Below are 27873 nucleotides of genomic sequence, written 5' to 3'. Positions count from 1 at the left end.
TGAAGCAGCAGCTCCCTGGGGTTTGCTCGCCAGGGGACTCAGAGACAATGACTTGGCTCCTTTTCAGAACTGCTGGAACTCTGACCATTTTAATGGTAAGTCCTACTTTTTCTTCTAATAATTGTAAACTTTCCCTGTTTCTTTCTTTTCTGTTAGAGAGTATCATATTTGATTGCTGAATCCCTATTACAAAGTCTAAGAGGGTACCGTGGAAACAAATACTTTCAAATGTAATTGTAAATCTCTATTATAAAGTCTAAGAATTCAGTGGAAATAACATTTTAATATGCAATTGTAAAGATTACTAATTTCTTCCTTTTGTTTTTTTTAATGTATTTTACATAGAAAACTAAACCAGAGAGAAATGAATTTGAAAGTCGCCATTTAGCATTTCTTTAGTTAACGAATCAAACAAGCCTGATCTCAGATCTATTTTCCACAACACCTCACTTTCTTCAAAGTAGTGTTTTTATTCATCATTTTAATACACAAGCTAAAACACATGAAAGAGAACCAGATCTAATTTCCAAGGTTACATATCTGTTAAGCATATGGCTAAGAATTGTACATGCCTGGTCTTGATACCTGACATGTTTTTCAAATAGTCCAAGACTGTTGAATTAAAATCAAAGCGATGTTTGACTCTAGAGAAGTTGAGAGGGTTATTAAGGAAACAGTGTTTATGCTTAGTCATTATGTGCAAAACATATCCAGCCTTTGGTGGAAAAAATACATACAGCATTTTATGATACTTTTCTGAGAGAGTAATACTTCTGTTGGGTAGTGCTCTTTTAGCTAAAAGAGAAGCGGAATCTCGAGAGCAAAGCCTGGATGTCATAGACTAGTTTGTTCCTTAACAGTGTTATTTTAGTAAAGAAAAAAAAAAGTCGCAATATTTATTATCAGTTACATGAAAATAGCAAAATAGTGAAATATACCACTTGGAATTTTTAAAAATTTCCTGATACTAATTCCTCAGTTTATCAGTAATACGCTGGGTTAGCCTGGGCATCAGTTTCCCTCACCTCCTCATCTATAAAATTGAGATAATTGGGCTTCAAGAAGTTATAGGGAGGTAGATATCAAGGAAGAAATTTAGATACCTTTCTAAAATTGAAAGGTATCTAAAATTAGAATAGGCTGCCTTGTGAGCCAGGGAGATTCCAGCCTTCCCTCTCATGATGATGTTTAAGCAGAAAATCGGTATTACACTTTTTAGTCTGTTTCTATTATGACAATGTAACTACAATTAACCCTTGAACAACATGGTAATGGTTTAGAGCGGCATTGACCTCCATGAAGTCAAAAGCCTGTGTATAAGTTTTGACTCCCCAAAAACATAGTCAATTAACATATTTTGTATGTTTTATGTGTATATATAATACACTGTATTTTTACAATAAAGTAAGCTAGAGAAAATAAAATGTTATTAAGAAAATCATAAGGAAGAGAAAATATATTTACAGTATTTATTGAAAAGAATTCCCGTGTTTTCAAGGGTCAGCTGTAATTGTTTCAGTTATCTAATGTATTTATTTGACCCAAGAATATTGTAAAGAAAAATGTGACGGTTGTATGACTTCCCACCTTTCCGGATGGTTTCTGGACTAAACCACAGGTAGCTTAACAACCCATACGTCAAGCCAATGACCAACTTGGGAAGCTAGGAGATCAGAGGCAGCAGGTGTCATAAGGACATAGAATTGGAGCCCCACAAGCTTAGGGATCTCTTTCCTTGCTTTCACTAATTATCCCTCTAATTATCCCTCTGGTTCTAAAGTGACTGTGGGATCCTTATATGAGGACTGTTTCATTCATTTTTGTATCTCCAATGTCTACCATAACATCCGTCTTATATAACTCACACACACACACACACACACACACACACACACAGTGCCTCTGTAATGCTAATCATGGAGGAACCTATGAAATATTAAACATTTCCTCCCCTCAAGAAAATTTTACACACAAACATACACACACACACAAGCTTTTTAAACAATATAACTCTATATATAATTGTTAAACTGAGTGGTCTAGACCTGCTCTGTCCGAAACGGTAGCCACTAGCCACATGTGGCTATTAACTGCTTGAAAACAGGTTGGTCTGAATTGAGACGTGCTGTTAAGTGTAAAATATGCATCATATTTTGATAACTTTGGGGTCAATGGGAGGGAAAAGGGGGACAGCTGTAATACTTCAACAATAAAGATAAATTTTAAAAGAAAAAAGGAATGGAAAATATGTCATTAGTTTTTACATTGCTCATATATTGAAATAATAGTATCTTGGATATATTAGATAAGATATATGTTAAAATTAATTCTACCTTTTTAGATTTTTTTGATATGACTATTAGAAAATTTAAAATTATACATGTGGTTCTCATTTTACTTCCATTGGACAATGCTGGTCTACTATTAATACTATTAGTGGAAGGCAGTGTCAGTCAGGAGTGAAATAGGCAAATGAAGCTCCAGGGACTAGGTAAAATTTGGTAAGTATAGGTGACCAAAGGGATATATCTTCCCTGTCAAACCAATGTGAGCAAAGGCAGGTGCAATTATGACATTTGTCTAAGGGCAATGGACACCTTGGGAAATGGACACGCTGGTTTGGCCGGAATGACAGTTTGCACTGGGGAATCTGGACATGAGTTGGAAAAGCAGATGAGGGTCATATTGAGAAGTACATTCTGTGAAAGCTAATGGAATCCTTTCAGATGTGGGGAACCACCCTGAGTTTCGAAACAGTGAGGTGATGGGAAAAAGGCAATGTTTTTGAAAGCATTGTCTTATAGGAATGCACATCTTTTGTTGTCAAAGGGTGGGGTCTGAAAGTGGGAAAACATGTTTGGAGGTTTTGAACTAATTCCATCATCCATGACCACACAGAAGTTGCCTAGAGAGGTGAGATATAATAGCAAAGTCATGGACTTCTGCCTCCGCCTGTATGCCTGACTCACTCCACCCTTATTTCCTCAACTGTCAAATAAGAATGATCATAGCCCCCTGCCAACATTAAAATGGCCATAGTGAGAATAAAACAGTACACAAGAAAGTGCTTTGGAAAATATGAAGTGCTTTCTGAGACTCTAATGCAGTATTTTAATAATTATGCTGATTCTTAATAATGGCTTAATATTCTGCTTACTACTTATCAGTTTCCTGTGCCTGTTGGATCCATTTTGCACAACACAAAATATACATTTTGGGGAAAGGCTTTGTGACTGAAAAATGCTTATCTTCAGAGACTTAACCTTTTGAAAACAATGTTTGTCTTCAAAGGACACACTGTTCAGTGTTTTATAGTCCACAGAATATGAAACACAATTTGTCATATAGCACTCCTATTACCACCTAGACAATAAGGCTTTTAACATTATGTTTCTATATTATATAAAAATTTACTCGTTACAAAACTAATAGAGATGTCTGAAATCCAAATATTTTCAAAGCACAATGTTTTAAAGTTATTAGTGGTAGGGCTGGGGGAAAAATAGAGAGAAGTAGTTTAAATATCAAGTTCTGAGAGAATGTGCTCCAAATACAGAGAAACTATCTTCAACCACGTTTTTCTATAGAATATCCAAGAAGTAAAATTTTAGGGAAAAATTGTAGGCTAAATGGCCCAACTTTTTAACAGAAGGAAAATCTTTGAGGTATCCTTTCTTCTCTTGATTGATGAAACAATCCAGGTTCCAGTGCTAACAGATGTATGAAAATTACATTCCTCCTGATCCTCTCTTACGGTTAAGAGCCAAAATCAGAATAACCTTGCCGAGCAATTCTGGGCAGCCCCGCCCGGCCTGAGCAGAAGTCAGGAAAGATGTAATTACTTCTATCAGTTCCCACTCCCGCTTACCTAACACATGAAACTGGTTTTCATCCGGAACCACAACACACAGTACCCATTAGGCTTCTCGTAAATCTCTAGCCTTTCACTCTTCTTTTCCACTTACGAGGCAATCTGATAGCCTAAGATGAGGGCTTGCTTTGGGAAGTTCATCACAAGTACAGGGTGTCCCAAAAAAAATGTCTGCACACTTTAATAGCTGATAGCTCAATTTTGAAAATGAAATGTATTTTAATAAAAACTGCCTTTATAATTATTCAAAGTGTGTGTATACATTTTAGGGGGACACCCTGTATATGGGCAACTGGTTACTATCTATAAGGATACTATGAATAATTGAATCTGTCTAATGTGCACGTTTTTCTCACATGGTGATTGTGCAGCTGGCCAGGCTGTGCACTGCACAATTCCAAGAGGTACATTCACATAAATTACAGTGTCAACAGTTCCCCCCGGAGTTGTGCAAGGAACACACTACACAATTGTACAGAGGGGAACTGGTCCTTGTCTCTTTCTGATGCTCAAAAGAGAGAAAGTTCTTATGTACATTGATGTAAATAGTAATAATAATAGATCACTTCATATCAAAGTGGCTCTTTTATACCTTTTTTTTAAGTTTTGTGACAGAAGTGATTAACACTTATTAAGCACATCCCGTGGGCTAGGGCTCATCTATGCGCTTTACATCTATTAATTCATTGAATCCTCACAAGAAACCTACGAAGTAGAATTATTATCCCTATTTTGAAGATGAGAAAACTAGAAAATTAAGTAATGTTTCCAAGTTATACAGCTGGTCCATCGTGAGACTGGGATTTAATTCAGGGATTCAGGATCCAGGGTCCAATTATTTTACTACTATACTTGACTGCAACTGATACAGCATTTAAAATGAGCATTTGAGAATATCCAAGGGGATTGATTTTTATTAGCATCTCCATCACAATACAAGGTTTAACTTAGTACATTGAGTTTACTCTAAAATTCAGTTACTGAAATTTAATTGTCCTAAATTAAATAAGAATTTCAAGGAAATAAACATGCTATTTTTGTTCAAGTAAGAAATTTGACTTGATGAATACAAAGTTTATTAGAATTTTTTAAGGGGGATGATAAATTTAATTTAAAAAAACAGATGGTAGATAGATGATAGATGATAGATAGATGATAGATAGATAGATGATAGATAGATAGATAGATAGATAGATAGATAGATAGATAGATAGATAGATAGATAGATAGATAGATGATAGATAGATGATAGATAGATAGATAGATAGATAGATGATAGATAGATGATAGATAGATGATGATAGATAGATGATAGATAGATAGATAGATAGATAGATAGATAGATAGATAGATAGATGATAGATAGATGATAGATAGATAGATAGATAGATGATAGATAGATAGATAGATGATAGATAGATAGATAGATAGATAGATAGATAGATAGATAGATAGATGATAGATAGATAGATAGATAGATAGATAGATAGATAGATAGATAGATAGATAGATGATAGATAGATGATAGATAGATAGATGATAGATAGATAGATAGATAGATAGATAGATAGATAGATAGATAGATAGATAGATAGATGCTAGATAGATGCTAGATAGATAGATAGATGATAGATAGATGATAGATAGATGATAGATAATAGATGTAGATAGAAATATAGATAGATGATAGATAATAGAGATATAGATAGATGATAGATGATAGATAGATATAGATGATAGATGATAGATAGATGATAGATAGATAGATAGATAGATAGATAGATAGATAGATAGATAGATAGAGATAGAGATAGATAGATAGATAGATAGATAGATAGATAGATAGATAGATAGATAGATAGATAGATAGATAGATATGATAGATAGATGATTGATAGATAGATAGATAGATGATAGATAGATAGATCGATCGATCGATCGATAGATAGATAGATAGATAGATAGATAGATGATAGATAGATAGATAGATAGATAGATAGATAGATAGATAGATAGATAATAGATAGATAGATATGTGGTCATAAAGTAACTCCTAATAAAATTAGAGCCAAACTAAGTAAAGTAGCAGTTGTTATTAAAAATGGCTTTTAAAAATCTAGTCACCGATATCCTCAAAATGTATTTATTGTGTATCTACCATATTCAGTTCAAACTTTTATGATATAACTATATACATTTTAATTAGTAAATAAGGAATATGGATATCAAATCAGTTTATTTTATATGCTATTTTATTAATTTAATATGATTTGATTTTAATAAGATATTTCTAATTCTTAGCTATCCCAAGGTATTTATGCCATAGCAATACTTTAAAAACTACAAAATCAAAATTATCAGAATAGCCAGGAAACAAGAGGAGGAAAGAAAAGTGTAGTAATTCTCAAGACAAGAAGTGCCTTCTCCACATTGGTATTTCCAATCCAGGCCAGCAAAAGAGACAACTTAGTTGATTTTTATTGTCAGGAAACTACCAAAATAGTTATTAAATGTTAAAAATAATTATATTAGCAAATTAACTAAAATGAGTAAGTAGCCACAGATATGTATTAACTAAAATAATTGAGTTTTTAAAAACACTATTCTAAATAATGTAAGGCTACAATTATATTTCTAAATGTCTAAAGAGCACTTCAAAATTTAGAAGTGGTTTTTACTAGCTACCCCATATTCCTAGAAGAGCAAAAATAATCACATTTTCACAATACTTCCTAAAATTAGGGAACATTCTTGATTTTAAAAGAGAGGATGAGAAACAGTAAAGTTTTAGACTAAATAACTTCTCTAAGGACTTCCATTCTCTGAAAAGATTGAACAAACAAGAAACAACTGTCTGCAATGTTCATTCTCCATGGTTGAGGGTTTGTCCTTCCTCTACTTTCCCAGGAAAACAGAAGTTGTCCTTCAGTGTCTATTGGAAGAACCATTTTCCGTGGAGCTAGTATGAACACGACTCATATTTTCTGGATGACTCTTCCCACTTTTCCTGTAAAAGGGAGCGTGCCTGGCCCATTCCTCCCCTGAGAAAGGAATCATACAATTACTGCATTGCTCTGGTCTTCTCTCCCACGTAACTCAAGATAGTGTTTAACAAAGAGCAGCAAAGCTATAAAAATCATTTTGAGACCTGTTATAACAGTACGGAATGGCTCTTTTTCATGACAATTTGAACACACACCCTTGGAAATAAAAATTTCAATGAAATTTTTTAGAATGGAAAGGCCCTGGCATCCTATGTCTGATATAGTTACTCCTTTGGTTCAGACTTAGATGTAACTCTGTATTATAATCTTCCAAAATAAGCAATGTAATAAATCTATATTGTTTCAAAAATAACCCCCAGCCTTTGCCAGGAAAAAAAAAAATCTAAATTGACTATTATAAAACTTTCTCTCTACCACTAGTTTTTTGTATTTATTTATGCCTACTTTGGTTAGAATCCAATGATCCAATGCAGCGGTGATCTCTGCACTTTGGAGTCAGGCTGCCAAGGTTCAAATCCTTGCTCTACTAGGTCTGTTAGCTGGGGCAAAGTACTCATTCTCTAATGTCTCCATTTCTTTATCCATAAAACAGGGATTATAATAATAGAACCTCATTCCGACGGCTGCTCTAAGTATTAAGATAATACATATAAATCTCTATGAACAGCAACTGACACACAACCATAATAAACACTAGCTACTATTATTACTTTACTTTTTTTCTTCTGATTTATTTTTCACAATCTCTCCCCTACCAGATGTTCTTCAAATCAGGTGATCAGTGGATCAGCAGATAGTTGTGAAACATCTGCTGAGAAGCAGACATTGTAAGGGTTGCAAAAAATAATAATATAAAAGCACTGATCTGGAAAGCTTACAATTCTCTTGGTTTAGCACTATAGCGCACATAAAACAATAAGAAATAATAAATCATGGCAAAGCATTATGGGTTAAATTGCATAGTTCAGAATGTGTGTTGTACACAGAAAAGGAGACATCAGTAAAAAGTTTCACGGATGTTGTTGGAACTCAAATTGATCTTAAAGATGAGTAATATTTAAGTGGGTGAAGGGCAAAGAAGAATGCATTCCAGGTAGAAAACAAGATGGAAAATGACAAAGATGAAGGTCCCATATGCTCTTGAGAAAGTAAAGACCCTAGCCTGCCTGCCTTCACATATTATCCTTATTTAATTATTTCAGATAAGTAAGATCAGCTCTATATTTAAATTGAATAGGGCAGAGATGAGCAGATCTGTGTCCCACAGCAGACAGGGCTTGTGATTGAAATAGCATAACCCCATCTTTTACGTTCCATTCTCTAAACCAGACTAGTTCCGTTCCATTATATTCACTCTTGAACAACTAAGAATAATGCCTTACCCTGCAGCTAACTAATACAGAATTGCCTTTGTACAAGTCAGTTGAGTAGGTCACAACTTTTAATAATCGCCTATGGAACGTTCTGAAGTTTGTCACAATGATGATTGTCATTGTTTGCCAAAGCATTAATTCCCATATCTCCTGGGAAATATTTATAGAATAGCCAGATTTGAAATGTCTGGTTGCTATAATTGGCTGTTAAAAAGAGATTTTCAAAAACCAACAGATTCTTCTGTATATCTTTAAAATCCTGTAGTCAGATTAAAGAACTAGAAGAACTTGTTTATATTAAGAGCATTTTCTTTTTCCTGGGAGGATTTTACCCTTTGAATACTGTTTTTCCAAATCTACTTTTTTTGAAATAGAAATACACTATAGTATGAACAGCAGAATGTAAATATCGGGATTATTATTTAAGTAGTTAGTACTTATTTGAAAAATTCACATTTAATTTTACTTTATTTAAATGTCTACAGGTGGTCCTACTGGTTCATGGAGAAATGAGAATAGAGGTAAAGTATGAAAAGTTTTTTTGTAATTAAAATAATAGTTCCATTTAAAATTTTAAATTGTTCTCAGGAAAATAAATATTAAATGTTTTAAATTATTTAACAATTAAATTGTGAAAATAAATTAAAATTTTAACAACTAACCCAATAATATTTAAATACCAGCAATGTGTAAATGTTATTCATGTCATTTATCTCATGCATTGTCCTTGTGTTAAATCAACAGGTTTTAATTAAACAGGGCCTATGTGCCCGAAATAGTTAGGTATTGTGGAATATATAAAGAAAATATAAAACGTAATTAAATGCTATATTAAAAATCACATAGCTTGTCATTCTTTTAGTTATTTAATGTTTCTTCTTTGACAAAGTATGAGGCAGAGCAACTTAGACATCTAACAGTCTTAGATATCTTGAAATATAGGGGGCTCCTCAATCTGTGTGTCTATAACCAATTCTCAAAACAAAAATGTCCAACGATGTACATGATAAAATGGAATCTCTTTTTACAAAAGACAAAAGGACAACATGGAGAAAATGGGCCAGCAGTACAAGCGAAAGGGAGATATAAACGTGAATGGGTGAAATTTGCAAGACCCTGCAGAGAGGAAGAAGACAACTCGAAAAGAAACCCCATTGCCACAGTAAGTCCTATGAGCAGGGGCAGTGTGAGTTTTTAGAATAAATGTATTAGATGTAAATTAAAATAATATGGTAATTCCAACTAGCAAACTGCAGATTTGGGAGTCCAAAGAATAAATAACCTGATATCTACAACCAAAAAAATATAAATAATTATAATAATAATAGAGGTGGAGAAAGATAAAGGAACTATGGTCTCTAGAGTAATAAAAAATAATTAAAAGACACATGGACTAACTTCAATGGATAAGCCTTATTTAGATCCAGATTCTAGAAAATAGAAAAAAATATATCGATAAGGCCATTAGAAAAACGGTTGGGAGTCAACATTGGGTTGACCATGTATTCTTAATTGTTGGAGCTGGTTGATAAACTATACCGGGTTCATTATACTATTCTGACTTTATATATCTTTGAAATTTTCCCTATTAAAAAGCTTAAAAATAATAATAATAAAAGCAATACATTTTAATTCATATTTTTAATACTTGCCATGTAATTCCCTTCCCTTTTTTCTCTCCAGCTCTCCCTATTTAAACTAAAATAAATGTCCTTTTTAAATGTTAACTGTTAAGGAAGGGAGCATTCAGAAGTACTCTTGTCAATATTAAGTGTCTCTGACTTTCTCTCAACCTTTTAACATCACATGGTGGCCACAATCTCAGCAAATGTTCTAAAGCCAAAATATTTAATGTATATTGGTCCGTGCTAGTCAACAGAAGCAACAACAACTAGAACAATCATATTTCTAGTATCTACCTAGGTAAAAAGTAGTAAACAGCACAGTGTCAGAAAGAGTGAATGAAATGAACAGATGACTTAAGACTATAAAAGTGGTAGATAAAGAGGGAAGGAAAAAGCCCGAGTGATGATCATCTTAACATTTTTGGGTATTTTTGGCTGCAGATTAGTTCAGATTTCCACGTAAATCAGAAGATTACCTACCGAATTACTGGAATGGGAATTGATCAGCCCCCTGTGGGAATCTTTGTTGTTAACAAACAAACTGGAGAAATTAACATAACAAAAATAGTTGATCGTGAGACAACCCCATATTTCCACGTAAGTAGTGTCTTCAACATTGGGTACCCTTTCCCCCTCACACACCGTGGCTTTAGAAGATGATACTCTTGTACTGGTTAATTTAGAGGGGAGATCAGTGCATGAATCAATCCACCAACAAATAACATTAGTCCCTCGACAAAGAGCCTCCACGTATGGCCATGCCCCTGGAGGAACAGGCCAGGACGTGCCTGAGTGCTAAGCTGCTCTCATGCAGCGTGTCAAGGGTGTCAGCCTGGGGGAAGGGGCGACTAGCCCAGAGGGTCCGCCGGGAGTGGGCACTTTTTCCTACTTTGTCTACTTTTTGGGGAAATATTTTTCTCCTTTGCACAAAAGTTCTATACATGCCAGGGCAGGATCATAGTATGCAAATTAAGTTTGTTGAGTGAGAATTAACATTTTCCCTTTTATTTCTAGATCACATGTCACGCTCTAAATGCCCTAGGAAAAGATGTAGAGAAACCACTTATATTAATGGTCAAAATTTTAGATATCAATGACAACCCTCCAGTATTTTCACAAAGTATATTCATGGGCGAAATTGAAGAAAATAGTCCTTCAAGTAAGTCTTTTTACAGTACCTACCACTTCTAATTTTTTTAAATTTTTCAAATGCAAGTGTCACTATAGCACATCATTTTTTATAAGCTAATTTATTCTTCGTTTTATCAGTTTTCCAGAAAAACTCATAAAGATAACCTGAATCTTTTTTCTAACATTTGTAGCTGAGCTCATAATTCACTGCCATTGTCTTTCTAGGTGTGATTCTGCTATGAGGTCAATAGTACCTTATTCTATACATACAAGTTACATGAGTACCCAGCAGTCACAAAGCTAAAGAGGTGGTCTTAGGTAGCCTGGGTGCATCCTCAGGGCTTTTTTAGGTTATAAGGGACAGACAAGCACTCACATTACTTGGATAATTTGGGGAAAAAGGAGAATCATAAGGCCATCTATCAAGGGAAGAAATAAAGACAGAAAATACACTCAACCCCAACACAGCCAAAGCTTAAGGAAAACTGGAAGATTTTTATGGAAGATAGTACAGTTCTACCTGATTAAGAAAGCAAGTGACATGTAATATTTTTTGAGCATACGTATAGTTATAAGATGTTAAAAAACAAAGATTAATTTGAACTTGTGCTGAATACTTAATGTGAATATAAGATCAATGGCTATATATTCTTTAATGAACTTCTGTATTCCTAGACTCACTGGTGATGATACTAAATGCCACAGATGCAGATGAACCAAACCATATGAACTCTAAAATTGCTTTCAAAATCATCTCTCAGGAACCTGCAGGCGCACCCATGTTCCTCCTTAGCAGAAACACTGGGGAAATCCGTACTTTGACCAATTCTCTTGATCGAGAGGTAAGGCAAGGCACTTGGGAGCATTTGAAAGTAAAGGATTTTATTTAAGAAAGTCAAAAGAGGTGACTCTGTTTTACCTGAGAATGAAAAGAGAAAGGAAAAGAGGTTCCCAATACCCAACTGGGCCAATCTAGGGAAATTGTTTGCATTCTAATGTGATTCCAGTGGGATGGGAGTATACTTGGCACCTGCACAATCAATTGTACCCTCAATAAATAAGTATCAGTATACCAGTGGGCACTAAAGTAGGAGAGTAAAAGAAGGCATTGGCATACATGGACAAAGACCAACTGTGACTAATTCCTCATATGATGGAGGAAAAGGAAATTTCATAGACAAAGGGAAAATTTTCTATCTGGAAAAAAGCCTTCTCTGATGTCAACACTTTTTCTCCTGACTTCTTTTAATTTTACCCCCTGCTTCCAGAACACTAAAGAATCTCCCTCCTCTCCCTTCCCTCTCATCCTACCACCACACCACCATCACCACAGACTACCCCATCATACTCCATACTACTTTTATACAAATGATTTTCTGAGTAGACCGACAGGAAAACTCTGTAAGTGAGCTTCCTTCTGATAAGCACCCCATCATCATCACTGCCCATTTTTGTTCTAACTGTACTTTCTTGGCCTTAGAAGCTCACAAAAGGGAAAATCTGTTCTGGCCCCTTAAAGACTTCTACCAACCATCCAGAGCCCCACGTACCTCCTCTATGATGAATAGTAAACAGTGCACACGATCCAATAAACCATGAACTTGAATATTTTCCCCTCCTTACTCATAGGAAGTAGGTAGTTGTCATTCATATTTTTGGCACTAAAGATTAAATATTTTTCTTTCTTTACTCCAAATTTAGCAAGTTAGCAGCTATCATCTGATTGTGAGTGGTGCAGACCAAGATGGAGAAGGCCTATCGAGTCAATGTGAAAGTAGTATCAAAGTGAAAGATGTCAATGACAATTTCCCAGTGTTCAAAGAATCTCAGGTACACCCTTCACTCCTTCAAGAATAATTTTTATATATGTTTTATTTTATACTTTGCCAACTTAATTCAGCATTTCCCCGCTTACTGGCTTCTATTTAAGTTCTCGGCACTTTTCTTTAAAAAAATAAGCTTTTGTAAAATATAAGAATTCAGTAACTGGCAAGGAAGCAACACAACTTAAGAATTGATGATTAATACCATTTAGTATAAATATAATCCCTTTTGATAAAACCTGACATTTAATCTTAAATTCTACTTCTTTCCTTTTTAGTATTCAGTAAGTATTAAGGAAAATACTTTAAATTCTGAGTTGCTTCGATTTCAAGTAATAGATCTGGATGAAGAGTTCACAGATAATTGGCTTGCGGAGTATTTTTTTACCTCTGGAAATGAAGGGAATTGGTTCGAAATACAAACTGATCCCAGGACTAATGAAGGCATCCTGAAGGTGGTTAAGGTAAGGTCTGATTTCCCTTAAGTGGCAAAAAGCATTCTCTATTACCCAAAACTATCATTTCTACAAATAAACTTTATGTACTTATTAATCATACCACTTCTTTCTAGAAAACTTAGAAAACACATAAAAGTAGATTAAAATTTTAAAAAGCACACACATAGCCCCATTACTTAAGGATAGCCTTTTTTAACATGTTGATTTCTTTCCTTCCAAGCTACCATACTGTCTGTAGTAAACACAAACACACTAATATACACATATTTATAGGTGTGCCTGATTTAAAAACAAGAAAGTAAAACACATTTCTTGACTTAATTTCATCCCCTCTCTACAATTGAAGCTAGGAAGAAATACAAACACATGGAATTGTGGCTTTTGAATTTGTCAGCTTATTTTAAATGGATTATCTATAGTTGTCAAGGGAGTAAAGAGGCAACTTTTTCTAGAAAATGGGAATATATAACTAGAGCTGCAGGATGAAAAATGAGTAATTGAGTAAAGTTTCCATTTTATATGCTTGGCTGCAATAGACTCCCCCACACATGCGCGCGCGCGCGCACACACACACACACACACACACAGAAACCACCAACCGGAATAACAGAAGGATATTTCTGAGTGCTGGCCAGGTAGCTCAGTTGGTTAAGATTGTCATTCGGATATGCCAAGGCTGCAGGTTCGACCTCTAGTCAGGGCACATACAAGAATCAATCAATGAATGCACAAATAAGTGGAACAACAAATCAATGTTTCTCTCCCCCCACCCTTCCTCTCTCTAAAATCAACCAATAAATAAAAATTTAAAAAGAAAAAACAAAAGGAGGGTATTTCTGCCTGGATAGTGTATAGACTAGAAAAAATAACCACTACTTGAGGACATTGGTTGGAATAAGATAGTGGAGCTTCTTTCTTTAATTTCTTGAGTCTAGCAGAGTAATAGACCCATAGTATCCCTTTAACAAGGAGATTGCTGAATCCTGGATTGCTTTTCAGAGTGGGCTACAGCCAGCCTCAATTGCAAGAGTTCTGTCATAAACTCCCAGTAGTACCTAAGAATGAGATATTCCGTCTCCTACATTTTGGCCCTAGAAACCTGGGCCTGTCCTTTCATTGTGGCATTTCCTCACAACTTACAGCCAGTCATCAAAGTCTGACCTAGAACCTGTCCTTAAAATAAAGCCCTAGTCTCCCTTCTTACAGCCTTGCTCTAGCCCACCCTTGCCTCCTCCATACCATGTGCCTGTGAACCCTCTTGGTAGATGTCCCTACCTCCTGTTTCTACCTCCCTTTGTTCTCCAGCTGCCAAAACAATACACTACCATGTTTTTCTTAAAACCAATTTGGATCAGTTACTCTCCCCTGGAAAACCTTTCCTTGTCCCCCGCTGGCTGTAAAAGTAGCCCTCAACCCTGACTGCTCGTTTGAATCACCTACTTTTCCTATCCAGTGGGCATGTGAGAACTGTTGGTTCCCTCTCTACAAATGAAGTTAAAAAGAGACACAAACATACAAGAGATCTGTGGGAAACCCTAGTAGCGGTTCTTAAAGGCTCCTCAGGAGACTGTAATAGGCATCCAGGGTTGATGACCACCTGCTGGCCTTGAAGATGAGGTTCACCCTCCTCAGGTGAGGCCTCTCATCATTGGCGGCCAGCCTACTCTTCATCACTTTCTGTAATTCTGGGCATTGGCAGGTGCTCTCAGCTCTGCCTGAACAATTCCTGCTCATCCTTGAACACTGAGCTCACATGAAAACCTCTCAGAAGCCTTTCCTAACTCTCTCAAGGACAGGTATTCACTCTCTTTTGCATGTAGACTCTATAATCTCTGTTACCAATTACCCCTTGTATTATAATGACCTATTTACACATTTCTCTCTTCCTCTCCACTAGGAAATGCTTGAGCCCATAGAATCAGTCATGGCAAAGTTAACACTAAAATCCAGACCTCTTACTATAATTATTCTCAGGAACACACAAATGTAGCCAAAATGAGCATTTTCTTATCTTATTACCCTCAAAAAATTTACTAGTGAATAGAAAAGGCTATCCTGGGATTCCTCAGGCTTTGATCCGGGCCACCTCCATAAGAGGGTCAAACAAAGAGTTCTCATGCAAGACTATCTGCAAAGAGTTCTACAAAAAGCTGATGGGCCAGCCACTTGCTGCTTTACAGAGGCCTCTTTGCCAACCAAGTTTATGAAGATAGGTTACCTTTGCCACGTAAGAATTTTTAAAGTCAGAAAAGACATTATTGCACATGAATCCAATGACTATTCTGTGAATGGTCAGAGTTGCCATTTATATGAATGTATTATGGGCCTTAATTTGTTCAGTTCTCACAACAATCTGATGAGATAAGGGATTGTTTTTTCAGAAGTGGAAAGTTGAAGAGCAGAGATATTAAATATTTGCCCTGAGTCCCACAGAGTGTAAGTAGCAGAACCAGGATTCAAACCATACTGCCATAACAAATTTGGGTTCTTTCCACTGCACCACACAGCTTGCAGGAACTATAATGATGTTTTGCTAGTCTAAAAAGATGTATCCTGCTTTGTAAGTATCATCACCAAACTGAGGGTTCATGAGTTAAGAATTCTAAAGATTTCTCTATCTCAACATTACAGTGATTTCTGAAATTATTTTGCTATTTCTGTTTCTATTTATAAAAATAAAAGGATCCGTTGTAGCATATACATTAGAGTTGTCTTGTCCTGTTATGGGTATGCCAGGCCATATTTTTGTGACACTTCTTTTCTTCTAACTTTATTTTTACTCTAGCCTCTAGATTACGAGCAACTACAGAATGCACAATTTAGTATCGCCGTCAAAAACAAAGCTGAATTCCACCGATCAGTAATCTCTCAATATCGAGTCCAGTCAACCCAGGTCACAGTTCAAGTTATAAATGTGCAAGAAGGAATTGCATTCCGTCCTGCTTCCAAGACATTTACTGTCCAGAAGGGCATAAGTAGTAAAAAGTTGCTCAATTACATCCTGGGAACGTATGCAGCCATTGATGAAGACACTGGCAAAGTTGCCTCAAATGTTAGGTAAGATTATTTTAATAATATTTTATTATTTCTTAATGTAGTTTTAATCTACAAATTATTACAAAATAACACCTAAACTATTACAGGGCAAGAATACAAAAATATACAAGGTGACCAACTTAAGAAGCTGGTAACTGGAGAAGAGATACGTAGCTAAATCGTTGGACGATATTGTACTATGAGCAAAGATAACATAAGCATAAGTTAAAGTGGAACCGAAAAGAAAAATGCTGTGGCCTGTCTAGACAGGTCAGGAAAAAGTTTCATGGAAACTGTCAATTGAGTCTTAGAGTAGAAGCTCACCAGAAGGCTGTGGTGCAATGAGAAAGAAGACTATATACAAAGACATATATGCCTAAAACCTACGAGCACATGCAAAAGTAGTTACTGTACTATAAAGAGCAAGGACAGAGTTAGGTTACCGCACAGAGCATAAATTTGAAAAAACAGGCTAATACATACTTAAAGATTATAAAATACTGCTTGTCCATACTAATTTGTTAATTTTCTGCTGCTCTTTATAAAAGCATATTTCAATGCCTTATATTCAACATAAATGCATTAAATATAAAATGAGTCATTTTCATTAAATAGGCAATATTCCATATTTGAAAGAAAACTATTCTCTTTTTCTGTTGTAAACTAGATATGTCCTGGGACGTAACGATGGTGGTTTTCTAATTATTGATTCAAAAACTGCTGAAATCAAATTTGCAAAAAACATCGCTCGGGATTCTACTTTCATAGTTAACAAGACGATCACAGCTGAGGTTCTGGCCATAGATGGTAAGAAAAACATTTCAATCATATTTAGAGAAATGTCACTACAATTGTACTTAGTTATGAATAGATGATTATGATTATTTAACAAATTACCTTTATCACTAGATAAATGATCTTAGGGCCTTGGGTCTCAAGTCTGAGGCAGCTGAATCTAGAAGACTGAGCATTCCAGCACCTCTGTGGAGTTTGTAGTACAAGTGAATTCTGTGTTCTGTCTCTGTGGTTTGCTTACGGTTGGGACAGGAATTTCTAGACCCACCAGAATTTTTGGTTTTGAGAAGGATGGATGAAGATTGATACTGAAAGCTTATCAGGGAAGCGCATCTCAAATGTGAGGTGCCTTTGAGTTGCTTATAGAACGAGTTCTTTATAGAGGCCTCGTGTGCTTATATCATTAAACAATAAGATCTTCTGGAATGTTTGAAAAATATTATTCATTGAGTGTGTGTGTTTTCCCAAGTATAAAATTAATTTATGCTCAAGGCAATAAGCAAACATAAAAATAAAACAAAAGAACAAACACCAGAAATCACATTATCTGGGAAAACAACAAAAAGCAGGAAGGGGAAAATACAGAAGCCACTCAGTCCTACCACTAAGAGATTTCATTTTATTGTTTTTGATTGTCAACAAACAAACTTTCTTCAATAAATGTTTATATGCTAGGAAACGAAAACAAATCATTTCTCATTCCAAATACTTTGGCTCAAGCTTTAGAAGTAAAAATCTTTCACACAGTGCTGGGATCACAAAATAGGATGCACTTAAGAAAACTATTATTCTTAGGTTGATTTCATTTGTCATCGGTGAATTCATCACCTTACAGGTCTTGGTTTCAAGCATATTAAATTAATAGCCAATGCTACGAATTAGAGATGCCAAGCAAGTTCATAAATTTAAATTTGCTTTTTATAAGATGTGAAGATCACAGTAGAATAACAGAATCTCTCTCATCAGAAAACACACTAACTTGACTGCATGCAAGAGAATTGAAAAGGTTCATTTTTTGGACAACTTGTTCTGTGTATCTTTTTAATTCTAAAATGTTTTCTGACAGAAAACACGGGTAAAACGTCTACAGGCACCATATATGTTGAAGTACCTGGTTTTCATGAAAACTGTCCAACAATTGTCCTCGAAAAGAGTGTAATTTGCAGCTCATTGCCTTCCGTGGTGGTCTCAGCTAGAGCACAGGACACTGATAAATATACTGGCCCCTACACATTTTCACTGGAGACTCAACCTCTAAAACTGCCAGTTGTGTGGCGTATCACAACACTTAACGGTGAGTAGTAGTACAGCTGCATCCATAAATCAAAGTTGTTGCTTCTTTTTGTTTCCAAAAGGATAAGAGAGCTCATGTGGGAGCAAGTTCTTTTCAAGAGCAATTGAAAAAAATTCTTTGCAATGAAGATGTCATCCTGGCCTCGTGAATTTCTTCTCTTTTCAGCAGAGGAAAGAAATTATACGATATGATGTTAGCACTATTTAATATTTTCTGGTTTTCGTGTGGACTCCAATTTTTTAAATATGTTATTTCTACCTGCAGAGCACACCAAAATAAGATTGAAGTCAGGCATCTATTTTATTGCAGAGCTGTTCAGATTGCTGAATACATAAACTTCCTACTGGGCAGGCTGTGAACAGGCAGGAAGCTCTGGAGGGGTAGGCCTGCTCAGGGCTCACAGGAAGTGCTACTTAGTGTGTCACTAGTCAGGAATCCTGAGCACACGGACAGAAATTTGTAAGCCCATTAGCCAATGGGAAAGAGCTAATCCATCCTTCCTTTTCATCTAACCTTTATTATGTTCATTTTACATTTCCTATCTTTTCCAGGAGTCCCATAGAAACAGCCATTAGGCTTAATAAGAATCTCCTCCCTTTCTGAATTTTATAGTGACCTTCAGGCCACCTCAAATCCCTTGTAAATAAACTCACTTTTCTGAACCAATCTTGCTTCCAGTTATAAATGTGCTCTGTGGTGCCCTAGTCATAGGTATCAGTCATTGCTAGGCCACCAAAGGGATCCTGTTCTCCGTGGCCTTCTTTCCTAGGGCCTACTGACCCTGGTGTAAGGTTTTAGTTCCAAATTATGCATGTAGCATTTAGCTATAAATGGGTCTACCAGACACATGGCCAATGAAAAGGCCGCAAAAGAAACATCAGAGAGAGACAGGACCTGGCACTAGACACACCTGCTAGGGTGAGGCTGGGCCAGACAACTGTGGTTTGGCTGGATGGACCAGGCATAACGACAAAGGTGGAGCCAAGACTGATTCAACAGTAGGCTGTACACCTGGAACTAATTAAAAATAATATTAAATATAAAATAAATAAACAAATAGATAAAGACTGATTGAAGCAACACAGCCCAGCAGCTACTGAGAGCTGCTGCAAGGGCCCACTTAGAGAATGGGGAATGGAGAGCAATCAATGGTCATGCAACAAATAGGCAACAGGCCTTCACCAAAGGGAATCCCATACAACCAGCACTGGGATCATGGGATCAGGACTGACAGGAGCAGTTGAGGTAGCATCAGCCAAAGCAGAAATTCAGTCTTGGTAAGTCAAGCACAAAAACATGGAGTTAGGCGGAAGGGATGAAGTCAGAGGGCCACACAAGAGTCAAGGGGTTCATACAGACATACCGGGGAGCGAATAAGCCCCAGAAGAGGGACAGCTGGCATTTAAATGATGCCTGCCCTCCTCCTCTTTGTGGGGAAATTGAAGGTCAGACTGAGTCTTCGTGGGAGAGAACATGGCCCCATCTGGCAGAAGGACATGTGGCCCAGTTTACCCACCTGAATCCCTGGTAGCCCTCATAACTGCTCAAATCTCACCCTACTATTAGCCCCACTATTTGTGACAGTGATGTCTATGGCAACTCTGGTTCTGTTAACAAAAATAAGTAGTTTTAAGAGCAAAAGACGCCTTCTACCACTGTTGATTTGTATGATTGTTTCTCTACAGCTACGTCTGCACTCCTAACAACAACCCAGCAGCACCTACCCCCCGGAGTGTACAGAATCTCCCTCCTAATTACAGACAGACAAGACAGGCAGTGCGAGGCTCCAGAGAGTTTGGATCTGGAGGTCTGTCAGTGTGACAACAGGGACACCTGTGCAGCCCCAGTGCCCGGGCCCAGGTATGGAGACCAGCCATCCGGGAGGCTGGGCCCTGCTGCCATCGGCCTTATACTCCTTGGCCTTTTGCTCCTGCTGTGTGAGTATGCCCGAGCTTCGTTCTGTTTTCCACGGGGTGTCAGCATTTGCAGAGGCCTTCCACTGCACGGGCAATGCATCCCTGCAATGCAGAAGAAACGTTCTCTAATTGTTTTATAAGCAAAGCTGGGGGGAAATGGTATTTCCAGGAAGAATCTGAAATGTTTAAAGTTAACATGTCACTTGTCAACAACCTGTATTCATACACAGCAAAGCAGGTCATATATGTTAGTCATGACCTATAGTCATTAATTTAGACATTAGCATAAGACATAAGCAAGTAATAAACGTTAGACACTTAGAAAACGGCACCAGAGAATCAATCAAGGGGGGGGGGGAAATAAAGCATGAACACTCTCTACACACTGCCAGTAATATTCATGGTCAGAATAATGACTTTATCCATGAGTGAGACACTTTCTAAAATGTCTTTGCTATATTCAAGTCCCATGAGATTCTAAAATAAAAAGAGAACCTTGGACAAATGAATCTAGGAAAAATATAGGGTGTCCCCAAAAAATGTATACACATTTGAACCACTGATAGATTAATTTTGAAAGTGAAATGTATTTTAATAAACACTGCCTTCATAATTATTCCAAATATACCTTTTGGACGGACACCTTATATATAAAGTATCATAGGCTTTGAGCTTTACAACACACATTAATATATCATAGCCTCTGAGATGTTATTGTTTAATCCAACACTTCCTCAAAAGAGCTTACACACACCCTTTAAAGCGTCTACACTTAATATGATTAGGTTTATTGAACACATTTAGGGAAACTACACACATGTATTATTTTTCAATGGGAGTAAAATGTATTTTATTCAATAGGCAGGCTTCTAAAAAGTTGAGTTTAAATCAAAATCTTGTGAATCAAATCATATTTTTAATTTAAAAGAACTCTTGGTAAATTCTTGTATAAATAAGAGAAATCCTTAATAAATTCACAATCACTTCCTTAATTTATTATAAACCATAGATATTTAGAGTTAAAATGATTTCTCATTACGGTCAAATCTGCTTCAATCCATTCATTTAAATATTAACTTAAGAAATATTTTTAAACCATAAAGTACAGAAAATTATTCCCCAGCTATGTAACTCAGTTGGTTGCAGCGTTGTCTGATATGCCAGATTGTGGGTTCAATCCCCGGTGAGGGCACATAAAAGAATCGACCAATGAATGCATAAATAACTGGACCAACAAATGGAAGTTTCTCTCTCTCTCTCTCTTTCTCTCTCAAATCAGTCATCAAACAGTGCCTATTTTAAGACAACAATATACATATCACAAGAAGGATCCTCTTTGCCTCCATTAGTTTCATAATCATACCAAATTTTATTATGTTTAACTTACCAAATTTTATTTTATAGAAACTAGCTGTGCTTTCTAGTCGACTTTCCACAAGTATTAAAAATATTTTATTTTATTTGTAACATTTCTGACAATTATCCTGTCAGATCATTTCCAAATGATTCAAATGTTTTGATATTTTGTTTTCCTTTATGCTAGTGGCCCCCCTTCTGCTGCTGACTTGTGACTGTGGGGCGGGTCCTATTGGGGGAGGAACAAACGCTGGATTTATCCCAGTTCCTGATGGTTCAGAAGGAACAATTCATCAATGGGGAATCGAAGGAGCCCAACCTGAAGACAAGGTGAGGATCCAGTTTGTAAAACATTTATTAGAGTAAAATTTTATTTATATTCAGATAGGGGCAGGAGTAACAGGGTATAAAAATAAGAGACTCCTCAACCCTCAAGTACCCTTGTGAGTCAGTGCTGAGATGAATGGAGACTTTTAAGACCTTAAATCTTCAGATGTCATAAAAATGGTTATTCCTGAAAGAATTTGGGTATCTTGTAATGTCACCATTTGCAAAGGGTGACAAAATCTGTTGTCATTTTAATGTATTTCTTTTTTGAACATGGTTTGCAGGAAATCACAAATATTTGTGTGCCACTTATAACCTCCAATGGAGCTGATTTCATGGAAAATTCTGGTAAGTGAACATCAAATTTATTTTTGAAAGTAATAGTGAGTTAAATAAGAAATATTGAAAAACAAGAAATGTTCTAAATCTTTTACTTAATAATTTGCATATATGTGCACATGCTGGGAGATGGTGCCATTGAAATGGCATTTTAATGAAATGGTTCATTTTTAAGATATTAGTCATTTCCATGGCCTAGCTCTGGCTTCAGTAAGTTCATTTGCCCACTGATGCCACCATTTTTAATATCTGAAGATTTGTTGCACTTTTTTCAAGCTTTAATAAACTGAACTATATCTCTCAATTATGAATTTTTTAATTAGAAAATATTTCATACATATAGAAAAATGTAAAGGAAAATATAACCAACACTACATACCCACCACCCAACTTTGACTATCCTTAACATTGGTAATATTTGCAGTTAAAGCCTCACATGCACAGCCTTGATATTCCTGCCCTTCTTCCTTCCCCAAAGTGAAGTTTCCTGATTTGAGTCCAATTACCAATTCTTATTTCAATCCTAATGGGGCAAGATCGCTTATGTTGTCATATAGGTGAATTTATTTCTTTGCTTTACCAAAAACTATTTTATTCATATTATCTCAATGCCACAACTAAGGCATAAACTAGAGGAACAGTGATGCCCAATATTAAATTTTAATATTGCCCAATATTAATGCCCAATATTCATTTTTTTCTTAATTCCACACTTAGCAATAGGTTGTTTTAAAATATCCAGCCTGCAAAATTTCCATGAGATGTCCTGAAAAATGTAACTGTCTGCCTTTATTGGTGATTCCAGTCCTCACCTGTTCTCCTATTATAACTACATAGCAAAAACTATATTAAGAATTGTCTAGAAAAAAGAACTTTCCATGAAAGTGTAATGTAAAAGTAGCAGGCAGAACAGTCACAACTCATTAAATTTTCCTTAGGCACCAAGACACCAAATTAGCATCTGCTAATTTTCATGATTACATTATACATGTTTCCTCTTTGGTTTTCATATTGAGCCAATATGACAGCTTCATTACTTTTTTTTTCCCTCTGAAAATAAGCAAGCATTGCATTAGAAGCTTTCCATGGCTGTGTGCTGAATATTCTGTATTTACTTTTCTGTTTCTGGCTGTTGTCAATGAAAATCCATTTACTTTGTATATTTTTCAATTAGTATGTTTCCAGGGCCGTTTCATCTGTTAATATCCTCTGTTATACTCTCACCTCCTCCGTTATTCTCACATAACAGGCTATGGGATATTCTTATCACCTTTAGTCATATAATTGTGTTTTCTCCCACTGATTTGCTTTACTTGATAACTGCTCATGGATATCAAAGACCAGTAAAAAATAAAATAAAAATGAGATGTTACAGAATTTTCTCCCGTTTTCAGAAGTTTGTACAAATACCTGTGCCAGAGGAATGGTGGTAGAAGGAGCTTCTGGAATGGAAATGACCACCAAGCTTGGAGCAGCTACAGGATCTGGAGCGGCTATGGGATCTGGAGCTGCTGCAGGATTTGGAGGCACCACTGGAATAGGCTTCTGTTCTGCAGCACAGTCTGGAACGATGCGAACAAGGCACTCCACTGGAGGAACCCATAAGGAGTATGGCGAAGGAGCAATAAGCATGAGTTTCTTGGAGTCCTACTTTTCTCAGGTAATTTGGTGGAAAACTTTGTGGCTCTGAAATCTCATTTACATTAGAAGTCTTTTTACTTGACTATATTTCAGTTTTGCAGTTCATTGTTTTAAGAGCTTGTTAAAACATAACAAAAAAATAGGGGTTCTTTGCCTAAATAATATAGATAACCTAGGATGGCTGCCAACATTGGGCTGCTGGTCAAAAGGAAGAAAGGGTATAAATAGACACTAAGTGAGAAAATACAGCAAGTGGCACCTTATCCTTCCAACTGGAATAGCAACGGGCAGCAAAATCTTTTGCATTTCGGGATGTGCAGCAGCCTCTTTAGAAATACAAAGCAGTTTATTTTTGCATTTCTTATACCGTAAAGGATGTCAGAAAACGTGCATATATCTTTAGGAGAAAGGGCTATGGTATTCTTCACACTTTCAAAGGAGTCCATGTCCAAAAAAGTTGAAGAGCCGTTGAATCAATGACCCAAAAATAAAAGGGGGAAGGGATCTGACTGAAAATCAGATGCGCATAGAACCATAAAGGGACAAGGGTACAAGAACAGAGAGGACTTTGGGAGCAGGTTGCTTGCCTGCTGGTTGGTGTGTCACTAAAACAGATCTCCCATATAGTTTTGGTATCCAAACTGGTAAGTGCCAGGATCTTGCCTTTGTGTGAGCAGGTGAAGGCTGACACTGTGTTTGAGGACAGAGTGGCAGGGAGGGCTTGTTTGGGATGAGGATTCTTGGGGTATTCTGAGGCGGTGTGAGCACTAGTTAAGGGACAGGCTCCCACAAGAGCTGCAGAGTCCAGGCAAAGGCCCCAGTCTGGTGAGAGCTGTGCCCGATGGTGCACAGGGGGATGCCTTCCCCCTACCCTCAAACGCAAAGACATGCATAAATACACGTACACACAAGGACCCTCACACTTGGACCGAGGAGTCACCTCCAGGTTTCGTACATATTTGTTTTGTAGGCCTAAATCCATGTAAGTGCCTTCAAAATCAAGAATTAAAACATGAGCCTAGGCTAGGCCCAATTTTGAGGGAATGTCAACTGCACTACTCTCCAAACACCAGATAATGTCTGTAAGATTGTTGGTACAAAGACTATGTCTTTATGTCTACGGATTACCTAAATTACACATGCATGATCAAACCCTGAGTTCTATAAATGGTATTATATTCTTCAATCGAGTCTCTATTAAAATTCATTTTTCTACTTTTCTCCACCTTTAGAAAGCATCTGCCTGTGCGGAGGAAGACGATGGCCAGGAAGCAAATGACTGCTTGCTGATCTATGACAACGAAGGACTGGGTGCTCCGAGTTCCCCTGTGGGCTCCCTGGGTTGCTGCAGTTTTATTGCTGATGAGCTGGATGAGAGCTTTCTGGATTCGCTGGGCCCAAAATTTAAACAACTTGCAGAGATAAGCCTAGGCCTTGATGACAAAGCCCAACAATTTCAGCCACCCACCAACAACAGCGGTTCTGGGATTGGATCCTGTGGCCATACTGTAGAAATCCAGCACTCAGAACCTTCTAGGTGCCAGACCTTGTCAGGAGGTCAAGGAGCTTGTACTCTGTCTGCTTCTGGCTCTAGGTTCCAGACCTCGTCAGGAGGTCAAGGAGCTTGCGCTCTGTCTGCTTCTGGCTCTGTCCTCCAACCAGCCATTTGCATCCCTGACCCTTTGCAGCAGGGTAGCTACCTGGTAACAGAGACTTACTCGGCTTCTGGCTCCCTCGTGCAACCTTCCATTGCAGCCTTTGATCCACTTCTCACACAAAATGTCCTCATGACAGAAAGAGTGATTTGTCCCATTCCCAGTGGTTCCAGCCTCTTACAAGGGTCGACTGAGCTACGAGGATCGTGTAATATGATCTATACAGAAGATCCTTGTTCCCGTCTGATATGACCAGAATGACCTGGAATAACATACTGGCCACATAAGGATACTTGGACCAAATTATCCATAGTAGCATAGCAAGACTCACAATATCGGTCTCATTTGGCATTTACTTGCTACTCTCATAAAGTGATCATAATTACAGTTGAAACTGACTAGTTCATACCCCCAAAGTGAAGATGTTGCCACTCTTAATTCTTCAATACCATTCCAGTGGCAGTAAATTTTAATGTTTTTCGAAGAATCTTAATATATTAGGTAGGAAAATTTCCTAACAATGTTTATACTTCTACTTCTGCAGTGCCAAGGAAAGGTGTTTATCACTTTAAAATGCAATGCACTTTTAGTAGATTAAGCACTTGGAGTCAAGAGTCCTAGTTCTTGTGTCTGTCACCTTTTCTTATATCATTGATAATGATGTAAGAATTATAAGGCGTTTGCTATAGCATTCTGAGCTGCTCGGGAGGGGAAAAAAGAACTAGTCACAGTTGAATTTTTCCGTCTTCTTGGTGCTGGGAGACCCTAAGTGCATCTTTTGCTTATGCTAAGGGCTGTCGGTTTACGCATTAAACTTGCTACATCTATATGCCTCATATTCTAACAATAGGACAATTTTACCATAAAACATTTAGGAAAGTTTAGTATGGTGTAAATAGTATTTTGGGTTTCTTTAATCATCTTGAAATGTTTTACGCTGAGCTCCTTCCTGCACACTTCTCAGTAACAAATCCTGTGTTAATAGTTTAAAATGCTCCTTATTTTTTAAATGTAGGCAGGTAGATATAATTTACAGATGACATGCCATGATGTTTATTATGTTAACAATGTCTACAGACTTTGTGGAAATACAAAACATGGCTTTTCTCATAAGCAAAAGGGGCCTCTGACTAGAATAACACAAGATGGAATTTGTAAATATGTATTATAAGCAGTATTTTAGGTCAAATAGGACATGAAAAGGAATTACCAGGAGCATCTGGGTGTTTTTTTTAAGCCTCATTCCTTTTAAATAAAACAGCTACAGCAAAATAATTCTTGAGCATAACAATGTTAAGTTAGTGGAGGTTTAGGATCTATTATTTCACATATGTTACCATGATAGCAATGCAGTTCTTCGAGTCATTTCTGCTCATTCAAGATCTTCAGCCTTTAACCCATAGAGACCACCTCACCTGCTTATTAATAACATCGATAACGACATTATTGTCTTAGCTGAGTCTTTGCAAAGTCATTGTCCAGCTCCATTATCTCTAATTGTATATAAAATTATCCTTTCTTTTTTTTTTTGTCATGTTCAAAACTGATATTTGTTTTTTCAGATGGAATGCGAAGTAATAAAGTGTTTATGTTTTAACCCAGAAGGGTGCAATCTTGAGGATACCTCGAGGAAAAGAGACCCCCTAAATGTCCTACGTCTAGCATTCTTCCATCTCCCAGATGACTATCAGGAAGGCACGTGCTAAGGCCCCCTGAGATGTGCAGGCAGCCTCTTCTTCCAAGACAAGGCTGCTGCTGTAATAAGGCCTGCATTGCCCTTGTCTTGAGTTGAGGGGCACTTGACCCCATGCAGCAGCCTGCCGGATCTTGCTGTTACCACTGGGCGCCTCTTCTCTTGCTTCTCAAAAAAAGCTTTCTCTGGAATCTAGCACACACACAGTTGAGCTGTGCCTCTGTTTATACATGAGTTAAATTAAGAGTCATAACCCAGAAGGGTGCAAGTTCTTATTCCAAGTTCAAAGGTGTACTCAGGATCCTCAAAGTATTTTAACTTTGCGTCTCAAAACACAACTTAGCAGAGAATGGGAATTTTGCTGCATCGTCAGACTGCCGAGGAAACAAGGCCATAGCAGTAAAAGTTATATAATGAAATAACTGAAATTAAATGTGTTCTGAAACAAAAATAGATCAGTTTGTTTAGGAGGACCTAAAATTGATTTGCCATGTAAAATTTAATTCAAAGCAAAAATGTATCTGTATTTTTTCAA

The 27873-nt window shown here is 36.8% G+C and overlaps 1 protein-coding gene across 1 annotated transcript; it reads left to right on the top strand.

Moving 5' to 3' along the window:
• DSG3 (desmoglein 3) lies at positions 1-27792 on the top strand. The gene is made up of 16 exons (XM_081148135.1): positions 1-95; positions 8735-8770; positions 9283-9411; positions 10316-10471; positions 10889-11033; positions 11681-11847; positions 12707-12835; positions 13107-13292; positions 16072-16343; positions 16990-17129; positions 18184-18411; positions 20097-20348; positions 21871-22013; positions 22295-22358; positions 23744-24009; positions 25223-27792. The coding sequence occupies exons 1-16, from the start codon at positions 48-50 to the stop codon at positions 25895-25897; spliced, it is 3036 nt and encodes a 1011-aa protein (XP_081004261.1). The 5' UTR covers positions 1-47; the 3' UTR covers positions 25898-27792.
• Positions 27793-27873: the final 81 nt, after the last annotated feature.

This window comes from Miniopterus schreibersii, assembly GCF_964146895.1.
Source record: "Miniopterus schreibersii genome assembly, chromosome: 10".
In the NCBI taxonomy this organism is placed as follows: domain Eukaryota; kingdom Metazoa; phylum Chordata; class Mammalia; order Chiroptera; family Miniopteridae; genus Miniopterus; species Miniopterus schreibersii.
The sequence above is the reverse complement of the archived record's forward strand: the minus strand, read 5'-3'. Positions and strand labels throughout refer to the sequence as shown.